We start from the raw sequence: 23,420 nt of genomic DNA, 5'->3' as shown, positions 1-23,420 counted from the left end.
GAATATGCAGTTCAGTTTTGGGCACCAGTTCTCAAAAAGGATATCGGGGAACTGGAGAAAGTGCAGAGAAGAGCAACCAAACTGATAAGAGGCATGGAGGAGCTCAGCTATGAGGAAAGATTAGAAGAACTAAATGTATTCACTCTTGAGAAGAGGAGAATTAGGGGGGATATGATCCACATGTACAAATATATAAGGGGTCCGGTAGGTACCCACGTGGGTACCTACCGGAGCATGATGGGACGGTGAGGCCTATATGAATGGGATGCAAGGCGCGCTTCCATCATTGCAGTGAGAAGAGGTGATGTGTCAACATCGGAAGAAGGGAGAAGAAGAGAAGAGAAGAAGATGACGTCACAGAAGACCGCGCTGGCTGCCTGCTAGTAATTGAGCTAACACACGAAGATAGCAGGCAGCCAGCGCTGAAGGAGAAGGCACCGGACAGCTGGTGCGCCGAGTCAACAGCGGAGAGCGGCGAAGATAGAAGAAGACCCCCGGAGAGCGGAGAAGACCCCCCCTGGAGAGCGGAGAAGACCCCCGGAGAGCGGAAAAGACCCCCGGAGAGTGGAAGAAGAAGCCCCCCCTGGTATTAGAGCTAAAGAAGACAGGGGGGGCCTCCGGAGCAGACTAATGAATGATTTTAAAAACCCTTGTGTTGTGTGTTTAATAACTATCACTTTGCCTCCAGTTGAATGGGTAGGGGTACGATGTACCCCATATCCATTCACTTAGGGTGGGGGGCCGGTATCTGGGGGCCCCCTTATTTGAGGGAAATCCCAGATTCCGATAAGCCCCCGCCCGCAGACCCCGACAACCAACGGCCAGGGTTGTCGGGAAGAGGTCCTGTCCTCATCAACATGGGGACAGGGTGCTCTGGGGTGGGGGGGCCCGCAGTGCGCCCCCCTGCCCCAGAGCACCCAACCCCCCCCTGTTAAGGGGGCTTGCGGCTTGGTACGGCTCAGGAGGGGGGGGGCGCTCGCTCGTCCCCACTCCCATTCCTGGCCGGCCGGGTAGCGTGCTTTGAATACGGGTCTGGTATGGATTGTAGGGGGACCCCCTACGTCGATTTTTCGGCGTAGGGGGGTCTCCTTACAACCCATACCAGACCTAAGGGCCTGGTATGCTCCTGGGGGGGAACCCATGCCGTTTTTTTATTTGAAAATTGGCATGGAGTTCTCCCTCTCAGGAATGCATGCCGAGCGACGCTGTCAATTTTGTTTTGTATTTGTTTTCCCGGCGCGTATTTATTTTTCACCCATCGCAACTTTATTGTCCCGTCGCAATCCACAAAGCCCGGCGTAAATTACGTTCGCGCGCTGCACGTCGGGAAAATTACGTCACACGCATGCGCAGTACGGCCGGCGCGGGAGCGCGCCTCATTTAAATTGTAATCGCCCCCCGGAGAGGAGGACCGCCTTGCGACGGAGGCACTTAAGTTACACGGCGTGTAATTTCTAGGTAAGTGCTTTGAAGATCGGGCACTTAGGTAGAAATTTAACGCCTGTGTAACTTAACTGCTGAAAGTTAAGTTAGGCTAAGTTTTTGGGAATTTGGCCCTATGTAACTATGTAATTGTGCTGTCTCCCCTCTACATTGTAAAACACTGCGTAAACTGTTGGCGCTATATAAATCGTGTATAATAATAATAATAATAATAATAATAATAATAATAATAATAATAGTAATAAAAATTTACCACTTGACTGCATTTTAAATTCTGTATTGTGTTCAGTTTATTGGTAATTGTGGACTTTATTTATTGCTAATGTTGCTGAAAATGTTTAAGAATTATTTTATTTGTTCCCTTCTTTCCTTTGCTCCTCTATTTTCACCTAAATATTTTTTTTTCCTTCTACACTCTAAATTCAATTTCAGCTCAAAGCTTTTTAATGCCTGAATCAACAAACAGCAAACATTCTATGTTTTGAAAATGAATGAGAAAAATAAGACCATAATTACAGTGATCCACCTCCTAGGGTTTCAGACCCCACAAGCTCTAACATTTTTTTTATTCTTTTTATTTCTTCTGATATATTATGTGACAATATGTGGCAACCTCCTGATCATCACATTGGTGTTTTACAGCAAATCCCTCCATTCCCCCATGTACATCTTTCTCTCTCAACTTTCTTTAACAGATATTCTCTTAGCAACTGATGTTCTTCCTAATATGCTTCATTCTATGTTGGAGAAAAACAATGCCATCATTTCAATTTCTAATTGCATCTCCCAGTTTTATTTCTTTGCTGTCTCAGAAACCTCAGAGTGTCTTCTGCTGACGGTGATGTCTTACGACAGATATGTGGCCATCTGTAAACCATTACATTATACTTTGATAATGAGTCATTGGTTTTGCTGTGTAACAGTTATAATAAGTTGGATTTTAGGTTTTCTTGTTGGATTGATTTATACTATAGAGATATCAAACTTACAGTTTTGTAGTCCTAATATTATTGATCATTTTTTCTGTGATCTTGACCCAATTCTTAAACTCTCCTGCTTTGATACAACCATTGTTCAGCTACAATCAACGTTAACAAGTGTAGTTTTTGCTTGCACTCCAGTTATTATCATCATTGTGTCATATGTTTATATTATAGTCACCATTTTTAAAATTCCCTCTATTACAGGAAGACAGAAAGTTTTCTCAACATGCAGCTCCCACCTGATTGTTGTTTCCATGTTTTATGGTACCTTACTTTTTGTGTATTTGGTACCTAGAAGAGGACAGTTATTGAAAATTACCAAATTTATGTCATTGTTGTACACTGTGGTCACCCCGTTGATAAATCCAATTATATACAGCCTGAGGAATAAGGATTTGAAAGAAGTTGTAGGTAGAATAACCAATAACCTTTTGAAGTTGCATTCCTATTATTTTTAAAATTTGCCAATTACTTAACCAGGTACAAAAGATACAAATTTAATAATTAAAGGGGTTGTAAAGGTACAATTTTTTCCCCTAAATAGCTTCCTTTACCTTAGTGCAGTCCTCCTTCACTTACCTCATCCTTCCATTTTGCTTTTAAATATCCTTATTTTTTTCTGAGAAATCCTCACTTCCTGTTCTTCTGTCTGTAACTCCACACAGTAATGCAAGTCTTTCTCCCTGGCGTGGAGTGTCGTGCTCGCCCCCTCCCTTGGACTAGAGGAGAGTCAGCATGCCCACTAACACACAGCTCCTTTCTCTATCTGCAACGTAGGGAGCATCCTGACTCTCCTGTAGTCCAAGGGAGGGGGCGAGCACGACACTCCACACCAGGGAGAAAGCCTTGCATTACTGTGTGGAGTTACAGACAGAAGAACAGGAAATGAGGATTTCTCAGAAGAAATAATTAAGGACATTTAAAAGCAAAATCAAAGGATGAGGTAAGTGAATTTAACGGGCGTGAGGATAGAACGGTCCTCACGCCCGTTCTATCTGTAATGCGTTGCGCGCTGGAATGCATTACGGCCACCGTGCAATGACGTCATCGTGCGGCGCCCTGTGCGTTCCACCGTGGAACGCGGAAGTGCGCGGCAATATCTGCTACTATTTTAAATTTGATCTGTTCCGCTGCCTGTGTGTGTTTTTTTGGTTGTTGCTGTATTGTTGTTCTCGGCGCATCGAGGCCTACGGGTAACTGACTGCGTTTTGTACTTTTTGTACTTTTAAGAATTTTAATAAATAAATAATAAATAATATACGGTGCTTCTTTTCAAATCACTGCCAATGCACTAAAGCTGTCTGGTACCTGTCTCCTGCCTAAAGGCATTCACTTGAAACACAGACAGAGTTCTATTATTGTCAGCCTTAACTCGGCCACGCTACTGATATTGGTGCCATCGCTCCCCATGTCACACCAAATTCTGACCATCCAAAACATGGTGACATACAACACTACGACGGGCTGAGAAAATGTAAGTTCAATGCTTCCCTGAGCATGCATGTTTTTTTCTCCGTCGGAGTTTCATACAGACGAACGGAATTTCTGATAGAAATTTTTTTATCAGGAAAAAAAGAGAACATGTTCTCTTTCTAAGTCCGTCGTAATTTCCGATGGGGCACACACATGGTCGGAATATCCGATGAAAAAATCTGTCTGACATTTTCCATCGGAAATTCCGATTGTGTGTTCAAGGCAAAACTCAAACTGGTTTTGTTGAGATTTAAGATACCTTCAATAGTCAGTAAATGTAATTTTTTAGTCATAAAATTATCAAACTTTCTAGAAAAAACTTAAATCCCAGTCAATGTGCCCCATGTTCATGTTTAAGAGAAAAAGTGAGATGCATTTGAATGTTTACAAACCAGGTATCACCTATCTAGTTCTACATAGGAAGTATGAGTTAAATCAAATGGCCCAGTGAAGTGTAAAGGCAGTTGTAGCTAGATGCAATCATTTCAAAAGAAAGCATTTATTGTCTGCAAAAAGTAAGTTTGACCATTTCCAATATATTTTTTAATCTCTAAAGTTATTTGCTCAAGTAAACAAATAAATAAATATACAGTAAAGCTTTCAGTATTCGAATAATTGTATTTGCGGTGTGGAGTACCGTAGAACTACAGTTGTGGAAAACCATACTGTTCACATATGCACAGATATTAGCAGAGGTCTTCTAAAGTTCCATCAGCAGTATGTCCACTCCAGAAGGATTGAATAATTTGCCTTTAAATGTGGGTGTATGAATTGCTACTGAGCTGAATGGAAGCTTATTAAAATAACTCTATGGGGATCTTCCCTAGACGGTGACACCACAGCATCAAAAATGTGGCTGACACTGTGTTCAAATAATTCAGCTGAATGCTCCATGCATGATGTCGGGCCTATGGCAGGAGTAGCTGTGGACATGGAGGCAGGTTTAGCCACTCTGGCAGTTGCGGTGGACTGTGCGCTAGTTTCAGCATGGGTGACAGAGTATAAGTAGGATGAGGATGGTTTAGTAAGCAGTCCACCACCTCCTCTGCATGCTGTGGCTGGATAGCATGGGCAAAATCACTAAACAGAGAAAAACATGCCCTGCCTGGGGACTGACCATGCCCACCATTGCCTGTGAACACAGACATTCTGGCCCCCTCATAGTGGCATGGGAACATCTGCCTCTTCTTGTCGGCCTCCCAAATATGATGGGGGGTTATTACCCAAATTTAAAAGATACTGGGAAATGTGTAATTGGATGCACTTTATTCAATGAAGAGTGGTGTTTGGTGCACTTTAAATTGTTGACTGTCACTGACAGAAATATAAAAACTACAAAAAAATAAGTAAAAAAGGATAACAACAGCATCACAGTCAGAAAAACGGCGGCTGACAATTTAAAAAAGGGGGCATGGATTACACTTTACACATACTACACTATACTCACACTATACTCACACTACACTAGACTCACACTATACTCAAACTACACTAACACTGCACTGACACTACCGACACCACAGTCAGAAAAACTGTGGCTGACTACACTATACTCACACTATACACATACTACACTATACTCACACTATACTCACACTATACTCACACTACACTAACACTGCACTGAAACACTACTCTGACACTACACTATACTCACACTCTACTCAGACTACACTAACACTACACTGACGCTCCACACTCAGAGTCACAATAACAGACTAACTCGCTAGTAGCAAACAGAGCCCTGCTCTATCTATCTATCTATCTATCTATCTATCTATCTATCTATCTATCTATCTCCACTCCAACAACACACTGCAAATGGCTCCTGTGGGAAGGAAACTTTTATAGTGTGGGGTAACTATGAGCACTGAGCCATGATTGAGCAAAGTCATCATGACTTTGTCCAATCATGGCTCTGACTGTACTTTGTGCCCTGATTGTGCAAAGTCTTGCACCTGACCAAAAGTCAGGTGCATTGCTGCATCCAATTAGGGCCCTAGAATGCACAGTGCAGCATGCAGTGCATTGTGGGGTGCACAGCGGGCAACCATGTTGCCGAGTGCCCCACAAATTTGGGGGTTGTTGGCTGAATGGGCAAACAGGTGATGTTCGGGTCAAACTTTTGATTGTCTCAAACTGTTCGCCCAACTCTGGAATGAATGAGCACAAAATTGAAATGTTATAACACAAAATACTTCCATGCATACCCAAGGAAAATGGAACCAAATCAAAAAAGTGTTAAAATAAATAACCAGTTTAGTTGCAGCTAAATCACTGTTGTCTGTTCCCATACCTAACCAAGTGTATAAAATTATAAAATGCAGGGCAGAAAACAATACTGTATATAACTTAATAAAATATACACTTTAGAGATATAGCTCTCCAAAGTGTTATGATAACAATAAATAATACTGTATATATATATATATATATATATATATATATATATATATATATATATATATATATATATATATATATATATATATATATATATATATATATATATATATATATATATAAAATGAATATGCTAGTCTGTATATTTAATAAATAAACAGTAAACCATGTGTATCTTTTGTGTGTTTTTTTCCCACGAAACTATCATAGTTTCCAATGAATCATGCATTAGAAGAACAAATCAATCCTCTTTATAAAGTGAATTCACCACGTGCCATGCTCCTCCATCTTCCAAACAACCTGCTTACCTAGATATATGTTCCACTTTTGCAGTAAGATCTAATAAGCTTCCCCCTTTAAGCAGGGCTGCTGTTGTTTAACACACCAGGTTCCACATCTTCTCTCTGCTTTTTACTACCAATAAAGTCTCCAACACCAGATGTCACACACTCCTCTTATATCAGGTTATTCCAGTTACTCCTCCAGCGGGATCAGCTCAGAAACTTGCACAGCATGTAGTAAAAAAATCCAATAATTGCTTAAGGACAAATAAAACCACTCACAAAGCAAATGCACTGTACCCCAATGCACACATTATATTTGCCTTCTTAACAAGCGTATTAAGATACATTAGCATTAGTTACCCTTTTGAGAAAGTCACAATGACTTACGCCCTGTACACATGATCAGTTCATCTGATGAAAACGGTCTGATGGATTTTTTCAACAGATATCCGTTGAAGCTGACTGATGATCAGTTGTGCCTACACACCATCGGTTAAAAATCTGATCGTGTCCAATGCGGTGACGTAAAACACAACGACGTGCTGAGAAAAATGAAGTTCAATGCTTCCGAGCATGCGTCGACTTGATTCTGAGCATGCGTGGATTTTTAACCGATGGACGTACCCACAGACGATCGTTTTTTTCTATCGGGTTTTTTAACCATCAGATAATTTTAAAACAAGTTCCTAGTTTTTTGACTGATGGATACAAAACCGATGGGGCCCACACACAATCGGTTCGTCTGATGAAAATGGTCCATCAGACCGTTTTCTTCAGATGAACTGATCGTGTGTATGCGGCAAAAATGTGTCAGGGGAGTGGCCCATCATCTACAAAAGGAACCAGTGTGATCTATTAACAGGCACCTGACAATGCTTATTGGATTCTGGGTCCCTGTATGTGGTTAGGCTGAAAAAAAGTCTCTCCCCCATCCTTGGGAGAAGTATCAGAATGTATTTTGGGCTGTGATTCCAGGTAAAGCCATGGCTTATGTGTGAAATATCTCATTAAAGTGACAACTTTGTGTAAATATATTGCTATATTGCATTTTCCAAAAACATGTGGCAAAAAAATACAATCTTCCATGGATTCAACATGTTTCTCAGAAAATACCTTGGGTGTCTACTTTTCAAAAAGGTGTCATTTGGGGGTGTTTTAACTGTCCTGACATTTTAGGGCCTTTAAAAACATTAGGTGTATGGGCCACTCCCCTGACAGTTTATGTCACGCTCCAAATTTTGGGAAAACATGTAATGTTCTAATGATATGAACCTAATGCCCTGTACACACAATCGGAATTTCCGATGGCCTAAAATCCGATGGAATTTTTCATCGGAATTCCATTCAAGCTGCCTCGCATACACACTGTGAGACCAAATTCCGACCGTCCAAACTGCGGTAATGTAAAACACTATGACAAGCCAAGAAAAATGAAGTTCAATGCTTCCGAGCATGCGTCGACTTGATTCTGAGCATGCATGGGTTTTTTCTCCGTTGGAGTTGCACACAGACAATAGGAATTTCCTATTGTTTTTTTTTCTATCAGAAAAAAATAAAATATGTTATATTTCTAAACACCGATGGAAAATAATTTTTCATCGTAAATTCCGATCGTGTGTACGCGGCATTACAGATTCCTTCATTCACATTGATCATTGTGGATAAAAAAAAAATCTGCCAGAAAAAGTTTATGCCCAATATTAGAAGCTTCACTTCTACCACATATCCACCCCACTCTTCTAAAGTTGGGCAAACATGTCATTTTTTTTTTTCATTTAGACTGTGATCTCAATAAAAAAAAGAACCTAACATATTCCTTCATTCACATTGATCAATGTGGATGAAGAAATCTCAGGGCTGCAGGCACTGCCATGTGTATTTTGAGAGCAGTTCTACAAACAACAGCTAACAATAAAACACAGTAACAATATAACTGTAAACTTAATAAAACAACTTTAATTAAACAACTTTTTTTCTTATTTTGTTTTACTTTTTTGTAACGTAACTTTTAAGACTTTGATTTTAGAGTCTTTCAAAATATGATAGACAGTTTCTTGACTACCTAACATCTTTAGAGACCCTTCTTGTGCAGAATTGTGTGGACCCCTATATTGTGCTGTGCTGTAACCTAGACTAATAGTTCACTATGGTGTGGTAGCAATGGAAGCAGTCCTTGATGCAGAGGACAGGTTGGTCAGGACAGGAGGGACAAAAAAGGGGTGTTATGCCTTATACCATTTTTTCCACAGACACAACATCTTTTTTTGGGTGACCTATGTGTTGGGGTGGGCATCTGAAAAGTTCCTCTCATGCAGCCTGTTAACTGCATCTGGATTTCCACTTTGAGCCTGTGCCCTTTGGATACAAAAGGGCTGGGAAGCGGAGCCAACTGCCAAGAAGATGGCTGCAGTCTGAGAGAGCTGCGGAGCCAGCCTCACAGACAGCAACTCTCAAATCAACAGAGAAAGCCTCTAACAATCACACACTGCGGTACAAGCTCCCCTAGCACCCATAGCACTGATGGGGAGACAAAAAAACGGGATGGTCCCCTTAAATTAACAGACTTCTTCCCCTCAGATGGAGCTTCTCCCCACCAAGATGGCGGGTCGTCGGCATATAACAGCAGTGTGACACCTTGTGGCAGGCACAGAGGAGAAAACCTTCTGTAAAAGGTAATCCCCACTCCTCAAATCACAGCACCCCATGCTCTAGACCATACAAGTCCAACTTTACCACAGCTCCTAATGAGCTGATAGATACAGATAATGAGCAAGAGGATGTAGTGAAAATGCTTAAAACTATAAAATTGGAGCTGGAGGACAGATCGAGGCGGAACAATGTGAAATTTAGAGCAGTGACAGAGACTGTCCTCCCAGCGGATCTTTGCCACTATGTTCAACAAATGATGTCTACCCTGCTCCCTTCTGTACCAGAGACAAAACTTGAAGTGGACAGTGCTCAATGTCTCCCTTGTCTCTCAAACCTGCCAGAAAATATCTCCAGGGACGTTATAGCGAAAAAAAATTTTTTTTCACATTTAAGCAGACCTCATGCAATTTGCAAGAAGAAACCACCATCTAATATATCAATGGGCGCTACCCCGCTAAACTACTTATGACCAAAGATGGTTCCTCCCATGCAGTGACCTCTGTGGAAGGAGGTCTCTGAATAGCTTAAACCTAGGGTTTATTGCCCCCTGCTGATGGCTTCTTTAACCTAAGGCCCCATACACACGACCAAACATGTATGCTGAAACTGGTCCGCGGGCCAGTTTCAGCATACATGTTCGGTCGTGTGTGGGCGCGAGCGGGCAGAATTCCAGCAAACATTTGCCCGCCGGGCCTTTTCCCAGCGGGCAAATATTCCTGGACGTGTTTTAAAACCGTCCGCTGGAATCCTGCCCGCTCGGACATGTACGGTCGTCAGTACAGACCTACCGTACATGTCCGAGCGCCCGCCGTCCCTCGCATGCGTCGAATGACTTTGACGCATGCGTGGAAGCCTTTCAATGGCAGGCCCACCCACGTCTCCGCGTCATCGCCGCGTCATCGCCGCGTCATCGTCGCGGCGACGACGCGGACACGCCCTGCGTATTGTTTACACGCGGACTTCTGTACGATGGTTAGTACAACCATCGTACAGAAGCCCTCTGGCAGGAATGTACGGTGAAAACGTTCCGACGGACCGGTTTCACCGTACATGTTTGCTCGTGTGTACCGGGCCTAAGTCCTCCAGTGGTGATAGATACAGATAATGAGCAAGAGGATGTAGTGAAAACGCTTAAAGCTATAAAATTGGAGCTGGAGGACAGATCGAGGCGGAACAATGTGAAATTTAGAGCAGTGACAGAGACTGTCCTCCCAGCGGATCTTTGCCACTATGTTCAACAAATGATGTCTACCCTGCTCCCTTCTGTACCAGAGACAAAACTTGTAGTGGACAGTGCTCAATGTCTCCCTTGTCTCTCACACCTGCCAGAAAATATCTCCAGGGACGTTATAGCGAAAATTCATTTTTTTTCACATTTAAGCAGACCTCATGCAATTTGCAAGAAGAAACTCTCCTTTACCAGACCCCTATACGGGTGTTACCCTCTTCACTGACTCAACACACAATTCAAGCATGCAAACAACTGATGCCTATTACTAAACTCCTGTGCAACCACCATCTAATATATCAATGGGCGCTACCCCGCTAAACTACTTATGACCAAAGATGGTTCCTCCCATGCAGTGACCTCTGTGGAAGGAGGTCTCTGCCTAGCTTAAACCTAGGGTTTATTGCCCCATGCTGATGGCTTCCTTAACCTAAGTCCTCCAGTGTAGAGATGTACAGAACTGTTCGCCGGCGAATAGTTCGCAGCGATTTTCGCTTGTTCGCGTTCGCCGCCGCGGGCGAACTTATGCGATGTTCGATTTGCCTCCTATTAATTAACATTGAGCAAACTTTGACCCTCTACCTCACAGTCAGCAGACACATTCCAGCCAATCAGCAGCATACCCTCCCTCCCTGACCCTCCCACCTCTCGGGCAGCATCCATTTTAGATTCATTCTGAACTTGCATTCTTAGTGAGAGGAGGGACAGAGTTGCTGCTGCTGATTTTATAGGGAAAGTGCTAGCTTAGGCCAGTGTACTCCAGTCCTGAAAGACTCATCTGATCTCTGCTGTTAGAATAGCACCCCAAACAGCCCTTGTTAGGGCTAATCAATCAGTCTGCTTTTTCTTTTTTTCTCTGTAATCTGTGCTGCGTGGTACACAGAGAGAGACAGAGAGAGAGAGAGAGAGAGAGAGAGTAATTATTTGGAGTTAGATAGAGCAGGCAGGCTAGTCAGTTAATGTTACAGTGTGTAGAGGATATATATACATCACCAGGAGTTGTACATATATTTATACACTGTATAGTTTAGTTAGATTAGAGGTGCAGGGTGCTGTGTAATATAAAGGGGTCCAGTGGTGCAGTGCTGTGTAATGTAAAGGGGTCCAGTGGTGCAGTGCTGTGTAATGTAAAGGGGTCCAGTGGTGCAGTGCTGTGTAATGTAAAGGGGTCCAGAGGTGCTGTGTAATGTAAAGGGGTCCAGTGGTGCAGTGCTGTGTAATGTAAAGGGGTCCAGTGATGCAGGGTGCTATGTAAAGGGGTCCAGAGCTGTGGGGTGCTGTGTAATGTAAGGGACCCAGTGGTGCAAGCTGCTGTGTAATATAAAGGGGTCCAGTGGTGCAATGATGTGTAATGTAAAGGGGTCCAGTGGTGCAGTGCTGTGTAATGTAAAGGGGTCCAGTGGTGCAGTGCTGTGTAATGTAAAGAGGTCCAGTGGTGCAGTGCTGTGTAATGTAAAGGGGTCCAGTGGTGCAGTGCTGTGTAATGTAAAGGGGTCCAGAGGTGCTGTGTAATGTAAAGGGGTCAAGTGGTGCAGTGCTGTGTAATGTAAAGGGGTCCAGTGGTGCAGTTCTGTGTAATGTAAAGGGGTCCAGTGATGCAGGGTGCTATGTGAAGGGGTCCAGAGCTGTGGGGTGCTGTGTAATGTAAGGGGCCCAGAGGTGCAAGCTGCTGTGTAATATAAAGGGATCCAGTGGTGCAATGATGTGTAATGTAAAGGGGTCCAGTGGTGCAGTGCTGTGTAATGTAAAGTGGTCCAGTGGTGCAGTGCTGTGTAATGTAAAGGGGTCCAGTGGTGCAGTGCTGTGTAATGTAAAGGGGTCCAGTGGTGCAGTGCTGTGTAATGTAAAGGGGTCCAGTGGTGCAGTGCTGTGTAATGTAAAGAGGTCCAGTGGTGCAGTGCTGTGTAATGTAAAGGGGTCCAGTGGTGCAGTGCTGTGTAATGTAAAGGGGTCCAGAGGTGCTGTGTAATGTAAAGGGGTCCAGTGGTCCAGTGTAACCCTTACACTACCTGATCGATACAACATCATACCTGATGTTTTAAATCATGTTATTCCAAACAATTTATGAATCTTAGGTGATTTATGCCCTTTGTGGATTAAAAATGGACTCTGAGACAACTACGTAATTTTCCATGGGAGTTTTGCCATGGATCCCCCTCCGGCATGCCACAGTCCAGGCGTTAGTCCCCTTGAAACAACTTTTCCATCACTACTGTGGCCAGAAAGAGTCCCTGTGGGTTTTAAAATTCGCCTGCCCATTGAAGTCTATGGCGGTTCGCCGGGTTCGCCCGTTCGCGAACTTTTGCGGAAGTTGGCGTTCGCCGTTCGCGAACCAAAAATTTTAGGTTCGCGACATCACTGCTCCAGTGGACGTATATCTCCCAGTTGGGAGAATGTAGTGGGCTTCTCTGCCCTAAACCCTTTTTCACTTTTGGGTTGTGAGGACTGTGCTCGATCGTCACTACCCCAACTGTTGAGTGCAGTGTATGCTGCTCAGTGAGCTTGCTCACATTGTTCTTACTAAATGTTTTCTGTATAGGTAATTGACTGTTTCCTTTTCATTCAACACACCTGGTTTTCAACCCTCCATTACTAACACTGCACTCTGACAACTCATTAAACTTCCTACAAGGAAGTTCTGGCTGCCTCTTCTGCACCCCTTGAGCTACATAGTTACATAGTTAGTCAGGTTGAAAAAAGACACAAGTCCATCCAGTTCAACCTCAAAAAAATAAACAAACAAAATAAAAAACACAATACAATCCCATACACCCAACTCCATACCCACAGTTGATCCAGAGGAAGGCAAAAAACCCCAGCAGAGCATGATCCAATTTGCTACAGCAGGGGAAAAAATTCCTTCCTGATCCCCCGAGAGGCAATCGGATTTACCCTGGATCAACTTTACCTACAAATCTTAGTACTCAGTTATTTTATGTACATTTAGGAAAGAATCCAGGCCTTTCTTAAAGCAATCTACTGAGCTGGCCAGAACCACCTCTGGAGGGAGTCTGTTCCACATTTTCACAGCTCTTACTGTGAAAAAACCTTTCCGTATTTGGAGGTGAAATCTCTTTTCCTCTAGACGTAAAGAGTGCCCCCTTGTCCTCAGTGATGACCGTAAAGTGAATAACTCAACACCAAGTACACTGTATGGACCTCTTATATATTTGTACATGTTGATCATATCCCCCCTAATTCTCCTCTTCTCAAGAGTGAATAAATTTAGTTCCTCTAATCTTTCCTCATAGCTGAGCTCCTCCATGCCTCTTATCAGTTTGGTTGCTCTTCTCTGCACTTTCTCCAGTTCTCCGATATCCTTTTTGAGAACTGGTGCCCAAAACTGAACTGCATATTCCAGATGAGGTCTTACTAATGATTTGTACAGTGGCAAAATTATATCTCTGTCTCTGGAGTCCATACCTCTCTTAATACAAGAAAGGACTTTGCTCGCTTTGGAAACCGCAGCTTGGCATTGCATGCCATTATTGAGCTTATGATCAACTAAAACCCCCAGATCCTTCTCCACTACAGATCCCCCCAGTTGTACTCCCCCTAGTATGTATGATGCATGCATATTCTTAGCCCCCAAGTGCATAACTTTACATTTATCAACATTAAACCTCATCTGCCACTCAGTCGCCCAATTGGACAGAGCATTGAGGTCAGCTTGTAAATTGGAGAAATCCTGCAAGGACGTTATTCCACTGCATAGCTTGGTGTCATCTGCAAAGACAGAAATGTTACTTTTGATCCCAGACCCAATATCATTTATAAATATATTGAAAAGTAAGGGTCCCAGCACTGAACCTTGGGGTACACCACTGATAACATTGGACCATTCAGAGTAAGAATCATTAACCACGACTCTCTGAATTCTGGCTTTCAGCCAATTTTCTATCCATTTACAAACTGATATATCCAATCCTGTAGACCTTACCTTACACATGAGCCGTGTGTGCGGAACTGTATCGAACGCTTTTGCAAAATCCAAATATATCACGTCCACAGCCACGCCTCTGTCCAGGGTTTTACTTACCTCTTCATAAAAGGAAATCAGGTTTGTCTGACAACTTCTGTCTTTCATGAATCCATGTTGTCTGCTGCTTAAATAGTTTTTTTCCTGCAAGAACTCATCCATGTGGTCTTTTATTAAACGTTCCAGTATCTTCCCAACTATAGAAGTTAGACTAACAGGTCTATAGTTACTTGGTAAAGACTTTGTTCCCTTTTTAAATATGGGCACCACATTGGCCCTGCGCCAATCCAGTGGTACTATTCCTGTCATTAATGAGTCCCTAAATATTAGATACAGTGGCTTTGAAATGACAGAGCTCAACTCACCTAGGATCCGTGGGTGGATGCCATCTGGTCCAGGTGCTTTATCCACCTTTATTCTGTCTAAATATTTCTGGACCATATCACTTTTGAGCCATTGTGGATTTGGGGCTGTGTCACTCCCACCCCCATTTTGGACATGAGCTCCCCCATGCTCCATTGTATACACAGAGCTGTAGAAAGCATTTAATAAATTTGCCTTCTCTTTGTCCCCAGTCACCCACTCTAGATTATTTTGTAAGGGGCCTACATGCTCAGACTTCACCTTTTTACTATTAATATATTTAAAGAATTTTTTGGGGTTTGTCCTACTATCTTTTGCAATCTGTCGTTCATTTTGAATTTTTGCATCCTTGATTTCCTTTTTACATATCCTGTTATATTCTTTGTAACATTTAAACAACACTAGTGTTCCTTCATTTTTATATTTTTTAAAAGCTACTTTCTTATTGTTTATAGCTTTTTTAACTTTGCCCGTGAGCCACATAGGTTTTATTTTTAGCCTTTTAAACTTATTGCCCATGGGAACATACTTTGCAGTGAGGTTCCACACAGTCTTTTTGAAAAATTCCCATTTCTGTTCTGTGTTCATCTGTGTCAATAGTCCCTCCCAGTCCAAGTCCTGGAGAGCAGCCCTCATCCTTGGAAAATTTGCTCTCTTAAAATTTAGTGTTTTAATATTTCCTGTATGTATTTCCTGCTTATAGTTAACATTAAATGAAATCATGTTATGATCACTGCTACCCAGGTGTTCCTTTATCTGAACATTAGTAATAAGCTCTGCATGGTTTGAGATTATCAGGTCCAACAGAGCATCATTCCTAGTTGGGGCCTCAATAAACTGCACCATAAAATTGTCCTGCAATAGGTTTTTAAATTTTTGTCCTTTAACTGTCCCAGAAGTGCCATTAATCCAGTCAATTTCTGGGTAGTTAAAATCCCCCATTATTATCACCGTCCCAGCCCTTGCAGCCCTTTCCATCTGTGCAAGGAGCTGAGTCTCCACCTCCTCATTAACATTGGGTGGTTTATAACAAACTCCAATGATTAATTTTGAACTACGCACATCTGTATGCAGTTCCACCCATAATGCTTCAGCCTCACCACACTCTCCATCAACCAGGTTCTCTTTCACTCTTGCTTTGAGGTCACTTCTCACATAGAGACAGACCCCTCCACCTTTCCTTTTTACCCTGTCTTTCCGAAAGAGAGCATAGCCAGGAATATTAATAGCCCAGTCATGTGAGGATTGAAGCCAAGTTTCAGCAATACCGATTACATCATAGCTCTCCTCATGCACCAGAGCTTCCAACTCACCTGTTTTGCTTGGCAGACTTCTGGCATTGGTGAACAAACACTTAAATGTATTGTTACATTTTTCTCTAGTGTTTTTCATATAATTTATAGTAGTACAAATGGCACTATTATTTCCAATGGCTGTTTGCAACATGGGAACTTTCTTGTCACCTGCCATGACCCTCCCCCCATCTATCCCCATTCCACTCTCCATTAATGTCTGACCCCTAGCTGACCTGTGTACCCTATGTACTTCTAGTTCACCCTCCCCCCTCAATCCTAGTTTAAATACTCCTCCAGCATTCCCATAAACCTCTCCCCCAGCACAGCAGACCCCCTTCCATTCAAGTGCAAACCGTCCTTAGCATATAGGTTGCACCCCAATGAAAAGTCATCCCAGTGCTCTAGAAACCCAAATCCCTCCTTCCTACACCAGGTCTTTAGCCATGCATTCAGCTCTCTAATCTCCCCCTGCCTTTCCTGTGTTGCGCATGGCACAGGCAATATTTCAGAGAATATCACCTTGGAGGTCCTTCCCTTCATCTTGCAGCCTAGTTCTTTAAATTGATTCTTAAGGAGCCTCCACCTTCCATGTATACTGTCATTGGTTCCAACGTGGACCAAGACAGCTGGGTCATGCCCAGCCCCTCCCAGTAATTTATCCACCCGGTCCACCACATGCCGAACCCTGGCACCAGGGAGACAGCAAACCATTCGGTTGAAGCGATCCTGGCGACAAATTATTCTATCAGTCCTTCTGATTATAGAATCCCCTATTACCACCAACTGTCTAGGCGTACCTGCACTCCCCTCCCCACCTCTACTAGATGGGTTGCTTTCCCGGCTGTTAGGGGTAGCAGTAACATCTAGGGCTGCCACCTCTGTGTTTGCCACCTCCACATCATCACCCAAATTGGCAAATTTGTTTTGATGCACAAATACAGGACTGGCCTTCCCTTTCTGCACACCCCTTCCACTCCCTCTAGCTACATTAACCCATCTCCCTATCTGATAATCCTGACTTGCCCCTTCTGAAGCACTCTTCTCAGGTAATACTTACCAACTTGTTGCAATATGGACATGCCACTTGAGATAGTATTGTTAAATGTGCATGGTTATAACAGTTCCTAAAAGCGAAGAGTGTTATGAATGGAAGCTAATCAATTGTGGGCTGATGTCGTGTATACAGGAGACTCATTCTCATAACCATAGAGCACCCAAATGTACGCATAAAGCCCTGTACACACAAACGGTTTGTCCGATGAAAACAGACCGATGGACTGTTTTCATCGGACAAACCGATCGTGTGTGGGCCCATCGGTCAAAAATCCACGCATGCTCAGAATACAGTCGACGCATGCTCGGAAGAATTGAACTTAATTTTTCTCAGCACGTCGTAGTGTTTTACGTCACCGCGTTTTGGCACCGTCACATTTTTGACTGATGGTGTGTAGGCAAGACTGATGAAAGTTACCTTCATTGGATATCCGTCGAAAAGAAGAATCTTTTATGCAAATTCAGAAGAGAATAAAAGAGGGGTCATGATTGCAGTTAAAATGTCAGTCGCTTTTAAACTACACTCTGTGGTACAGGACACTAAAGGCAGATATCTAATCCTGTCTTGTGACTTAAACAGTGCTACCTTCATCCTTTACTACTGTATTGTGAACTTATATGCCTCTTCTGCACCCATTGAGCTTATATGCACCATGTGGGCCAACTCAGGTTCCTTTGTGAGCTTCACAAGCGTATTAAAAAGGACTAAACAAGGCAGACTTGTAACCTTCAGGGAATTCAATCTTACAGTGAATCCTACTTTAGATACCTCAATGCCTTCCCTCAAGTCGAAAACATCCATCCAGTAATTTCTCCATGAATCAGAACAGCACGATGCCTGGAGTTGTGTTAACCCTTAGGAGAAGGACTTCACACACTTTCCTTCCGCCCATAAAAACTATTTCCGAATTCACAGGGGTGAGCTTAACGTTAATCCTGCCATCCTATGGCATAATAACACTTTTTTTGTCCCTTAAATTCACATGGGAGAAGATTGGACCATAACTATGGGACTTTTTCCAGCTAAACCCTAGTTCTGATACTAATGTTTTTAATGTATAGTGCGCCCATAAGATGTTTAGCAGAGGTCTATTAATTCAGTTAGCATCCAGGGAGAGGAGGCGGAGGACGCAAGCTGTAAACTCTCTGCAAATAAAAACCTTGGAGGATTGCTATAGTCTATCGCCATCCCAAAATATTTTAGATGAGTTACTGAAGTGTCAATAAGACCTTCGGCTACTCCTAATATCTGGAGAAAGAAGATCCTTACAAAAGGTTAAGTACTATTCTCATATCAATAAATTCAGCAAACTCTTGGCGTCAATGCTGGATACAAAAGGGTTGAGTTGATTCATGCCTGAAATTTTATGAAAGATCCAGATCCCCTGTAAACCTGGAAGTTCCCCCCAAGACTTAGGCCTTGTACACACAATAGGTTAACCAAAGGACAACGGTCTCAAGGACCGTTTTCATCAGTCCAAACCGATCGGGTGTAGGCCCGATAGGTTAACCTTAGGTTAAAAAAATTAGAACTTGCTTTAAAATATAACCTATGGATTGGTAACTTATAGGTCAAAACCGATCGTTAGTATGCAAAACCATCGGTTAAAAACCTGCGCATGCTCAGAATCAAGTCGACGCATGCTTGGAAGCATCGATCTTCGTTTTTTCAGCACGTCGTTGTGTTTTACATCACCAAGTTCTGACACGATCGTTTTTTCAACTGATGATGTGTATGCACGATGGACCATTAGTCAGCTTAATCGGTTAACCACTTAAGCCCTGGACCTTTAGGCAGCTAAATGCCCAGGCCAGGTTTTGCGATTCGGCACTGCGTCGCTTTAACTGACAATTGCGCGGTCGTGCGACGTGACTCCCAAACAAAATTGACGTCCTTTTTTCCCCACAAATAGAGCTTTCTTTTGGTGGTATTTGATCACCTCTGCAGTTTTTATTTTTTGCACTATAAACAAAAATAGAGTGTCAATTTTATAAAAAAATTGCTATAATAAATATCCCCCAAAAACATATATAACATTTATCAGCCGATCGGACCCCCGACCCGCGGAAAGGCAGCGACGTGCGGGCACGTCATTCTGCCTGTCCGTGCCATTTTGTCGACGTATATGTACATGCGGCGGTCGTTAAGCGGTTAACCTAAGACCGTTGTCCTCTGGTTAACCTATCGCATGCACAAGGCCTTACAGGTGTGGTCAACAGGAACAAACAGAGCCTCTCCTGATTGGCAAGTGGTTGAAGACCATTATCCACTACAGTTAATGCCTCAGAACATAGGGAAGAATGCAATGGCCACAAGTTGGTTTATACAATTGCAAAACTTTACAGGCCAGGAAAGCAATAAGGGAATGCTGATGGATTGCCATGATGGACTGCTGATGGACTGCCATGATGGACTGCTGATGGACTGCCATGCATCCATTGTATGTTGGCAAGAAATGCAATTGGATAGATTGAAGGGAATGTCAAACCAGGCCCCTTTTTAGATATTCAAAATAAAAAACAACACACAAGACACTATTTAGGTTCTGTAATCTAAAAAAATAATAATTTTCCCTCATAGCAATTATTATAGATCCCATGACAATATCAGTAAGCATTTCATATTCCCTATAGCTCTCATGATTTATTCTGCATAGCTTTAAAAGGTACAATACTCCGTAATCACAACATTCAACATTTACATGACACATGTTTATGGGTGAGCTGAATGATGTCAATACTATTATTATCATTATTATTATCTAAATAAATCAGCCAACTTAATTTATTTTTTATAGGTTTATGAAGATATTTTTGAGATTGTTATGGAGTGAAAAAGTTGCAATTGAAGGTTTTGCACCTGTAAATAGGGATCTAAGGAAACCAGTATTTTGTAAAGCACTGCTTCTCTTTGTACTGTCTGAATACATATTTCAAAGTACGCATTACTTAGCTATCACAACTCAGAATACACCCGACATTGAAGTAAATGAGTGGGGCACAACACTACAATTACAATGTTTATTAAAATGAATAAGTTCCCAGCATCATTCCACAATCAGGTGTAAACTGTAATCATTTTGTCAGCCATTCATAGATGTAACGGAAGGGCCCGTGGGACCCAGAAGCTCTTAGAAAGTATGAGATATTCCTGTTTCAGCTTCCCCAATGCCTCTTATGTGTAGATCACCCTGTGTCTCTAATAGGGGCACAGGGTGAATGAGAACCCCACTATGGTCAGTGCTAGTCAGATTTAATGTGGTATATATTGTATATATATATATATATATATATATATATATATATATATATATATATATATATATATATATATATATATATATTGTGTGTTGGCTGTAGTGTACTATACAGCTTGCTGTGATGAGGTGGGGTGTGATTGCATTCTATTGTCTATTGTGGTAATTAAGTCTGCTACTGTGATAAATGTGTATTTTAAGTTAACAGACAGCCTAAAGGTCAGGTGTATGATTCATCATATGTAGTTAATTAGCTCATGTAAATTAGGTCAGGAGTCGGAGTCAGGATGGCTGTTAAAAGATGTATTGAGGATGATGTGTATTGGGGCTCATTAGGTAAACATTGTGTGATGTTGTGGTGGAGTTGGGTCATTGTTCATTTGATTACTACAGTATCCTTAAGTGCATATACAAGCTGTATTTCTCAATAAAGGGTCTATTCCTGTTGAACCTCAAACAGAGCTGTGTGGGAATTCTTATGGGTCGTGTTAGCCGGATTGTGGCGTGTCGGTAACTGCCTTTTGTTTGGGAATGGAATATCCTAAACGGCTTTAACCTCTGTCCCATTTGGGGTTCTGTTACAATATTCTTTTATTATTGCACCCTATTCAGTCATCACTTGACTGCGTATTAAATTCTGTATTGTGCTGAGTTTATTGGTAATTGTGGAAGCTTCCTTTATTTCTAATGCTGCTTTTATTTTTTTTAATGCATTTGTAACTTTTTAGCTATTAGTTTATTCTTCCCTTCTTTCCTTCTTTGGTTCCCCTTCTTTAACCTACTTTATATTTTTCCTACCCCCACCACCAACTCTCAACTCTTTTCATCGTCTGAATAAACTTTATATAAAAAAAAGATATGTTCTATGCTCAGATAATGGAGGAGAAAAATAAGACCACGATTGATGTGATCTACCTCTTAGGGTTTCAGACTCCAAATGCTGTAACATTTTTTTTATTCTTTGTATTTCTTCAGTTTTATTGTGTGACAATATGTGGAAACCTCCTGATAATCACATTGGTGTCCTACAGCAAATCCCTCCATTCTCCTATGTACTTCTTCCTCTCCCAGCTCTCTGTAACAGATATTTTATTAGCAACTAATGTTCTTCCTACCATGCTTTATTCTATATTGAAGAAAACTAATGCCATCATTTCAATTTCTTATTGTTTCACCCAGTTTTTTTTCCTTGCTGTCTCAGAAACCTCAGAGTGTCTTCTGCTAACAGTGATGTCTTATGACAGATATGTGGCCATCTGTAAACCATTGCATTATCCTTTGTTAATCAGTCATCGGTTTTGCTGGATAACAGTTATAATAAGTTGGAGTTTAAGTTTTCTTTCTGGATTGATTTATACGTTAGAGATATCAACATTACAGTTTTGTGGCCCCAATATTATCGATCATTTTTTCTGTGATCTTGACCCCCTTTTAAAACTTTCCTGCTCCGATACAACCATTGTTCAGCTAGAAGCTATATCAACAAGTGTGGTTTTTGGTTTAATCCCAGTTATTATCATCATTGTATCATATGTTTATATTATAGTCACCATTTTTAAAATCCCCTCTATTAAAGGTAGGCAGAAAGTTTTCTCAACATGCAGCTCCCATCTGATTGTCGTTTCCATGTTTTATGGTACCTTACTTTTTGTGTATTTGGTACCTAGGAGAGGACAGTTGTTAAATTTTACTAAATTCTTATCATTACTTTACACTGCAGTAACCCCATTGATGAATCCAATTATATACAGCCTGAGAAATAAGGATTTGAAACAAGTTGTAGATAGAATTGTCAACAACTTTTTGCATTTACATCTATAATAATTTTTACAGGTGTGAAAGCTGTAATCTAATAATATTACTGCCCTCACCCTGGTTCTCCTAACATCTGGAGATACAGTATATCCCCCAAATCCTGGGCCACCATCGTTTAACTTTGACCACCACACCCGGAGCTCCCCATCCTCTGGCAGCAATCCACACAATCAAGTTTATTTTTCTCCTCTTCCTAACACCAGCCTCCCCTTCAAATGTTTCCTTTGGAATGCTTGTTCTGTTTGTAACAAACTCACCTCTGTTTTTGACCCTTTTATAACTAACTCAATAACTTACCTGATGTTGCTGAAACCTGGCTTCAAGAATTTGACTCTGCCTCTCCCAGACCTGGTGAATGGAAGGGAGGTGGACTTGGAATCCTTCTACTGTATCCTCACAAAGCACCTTTCAGGTTCCTCATTTGCCTCTCCTCATTTGAGGCTCACTGTATTCATTTATTTTCATCAGTTTCTATAAAAAATAGCTGTGTTTTATCAGCCTTCTGGATGGGTATCAAGCTTCCTTGATTACTTCTCTGCCAGACTAACCTACTTTCTCTCTTTAGAAATTCACACAATCATTCTCTGTTGTGTCAACATCCCTGTTAATCTTAACACTCCAGGTAACTTCTAAACTTCTCAGCCCAACCACCTCTGTCAGAGTTGAGTTCACCTGCTGGTGGCACTGGGGTTCACTTTGCAGATGGCTGCAGTTCCAGTGTCCACCAGCAGGTGTCTCCCAGAAGCCAGCAGGTTCTGATCAACCACACCTGGCTCCAGCAGGTGGATATTTAAGGCTGCTCCTCCCTCTCCCCATGGCGTCACTATCCTGTCTGCTTGCCTCCTTGCTACCAGCTTGTAAAATATACACAGTAATGGCGCACGCTGCAGTTAAAAGATATAACACATGTCAAGTAAAAAGTCCTTTGAGCACCAGGCTCTGAAGTGAGATGACAGTCTGTAGGATTTGGGCAGCCTTGTGCAGGGAGCTGAAGCCAAACTCCAAACATGTAACAGAAAGAAAACAACAACAGGCGCACGCTGGGACACAACGGCATACAGAGGGGGGGTGACGTCACAGGATCCAGATCCTGCAATCTGGATCCTGTGACGTCACCCCCCCTCTGTATGCCGTTGTGTCCCAGCGTGCGCTTCAGCCCTCTATCTAGCTGCCGCACAGTTTACCTGGAAACTTC

General features: G+C 42.1%; 2 protein-coding genes across 2 annotated transcripts; both read left to right on the top strand.

The window, feature by feature from the left end:
• Positions 1–1,930: 1,930 nt before the first annotated feature.
• LOC120930674 (olfactory receptor 10A7-like) lies at positions 1,931–2,884 on the top strand. The gene has a single exon (XM_040341849.1). The coding sequence runs from the start codon at positions 1,931–1,933 to the stop codon at positions 2,882–2,884; it is 954 nt and encodes a 317-aa protein (XP_040197783.1).
• Positions 2,885–21,286: 18,402 nt separating this feature from the next.
• LOC120930673 (olfactory receptor 472-like) lies at positions 21,287–22,624 on the top strand. The gene has a single exon (XM_040341848.1). The coding sequence runs from the start codon at positions 21,287–21,289 to the stop codon at positions 22,229–22,231; it is 945 nt and encodes a 314-aa protein (XP_040197782.1). The 3' UTR covers positions 22,232–22,624.
• Positions 22,625–23,420: the final 796 nt, after the last annotated feature.

Source organism: Rana temporaria, chromosome 3, assembly GCF_905171775.1.
Source record: "Rana temporaria chromosome 3, aRanTem1.1, whole genome shotgun sequence".
Lineage (NCBI taxonomy): Eukaryota > Metazoa > Chordata > Amphibia > Anura > Ranidae > Rana > Rana temporaria.
The sequence above is the reverse complement of the archived record's forward strand: the minus strand, read 5'-3'. Positions and strand labels throughout refer to the sequence as shown.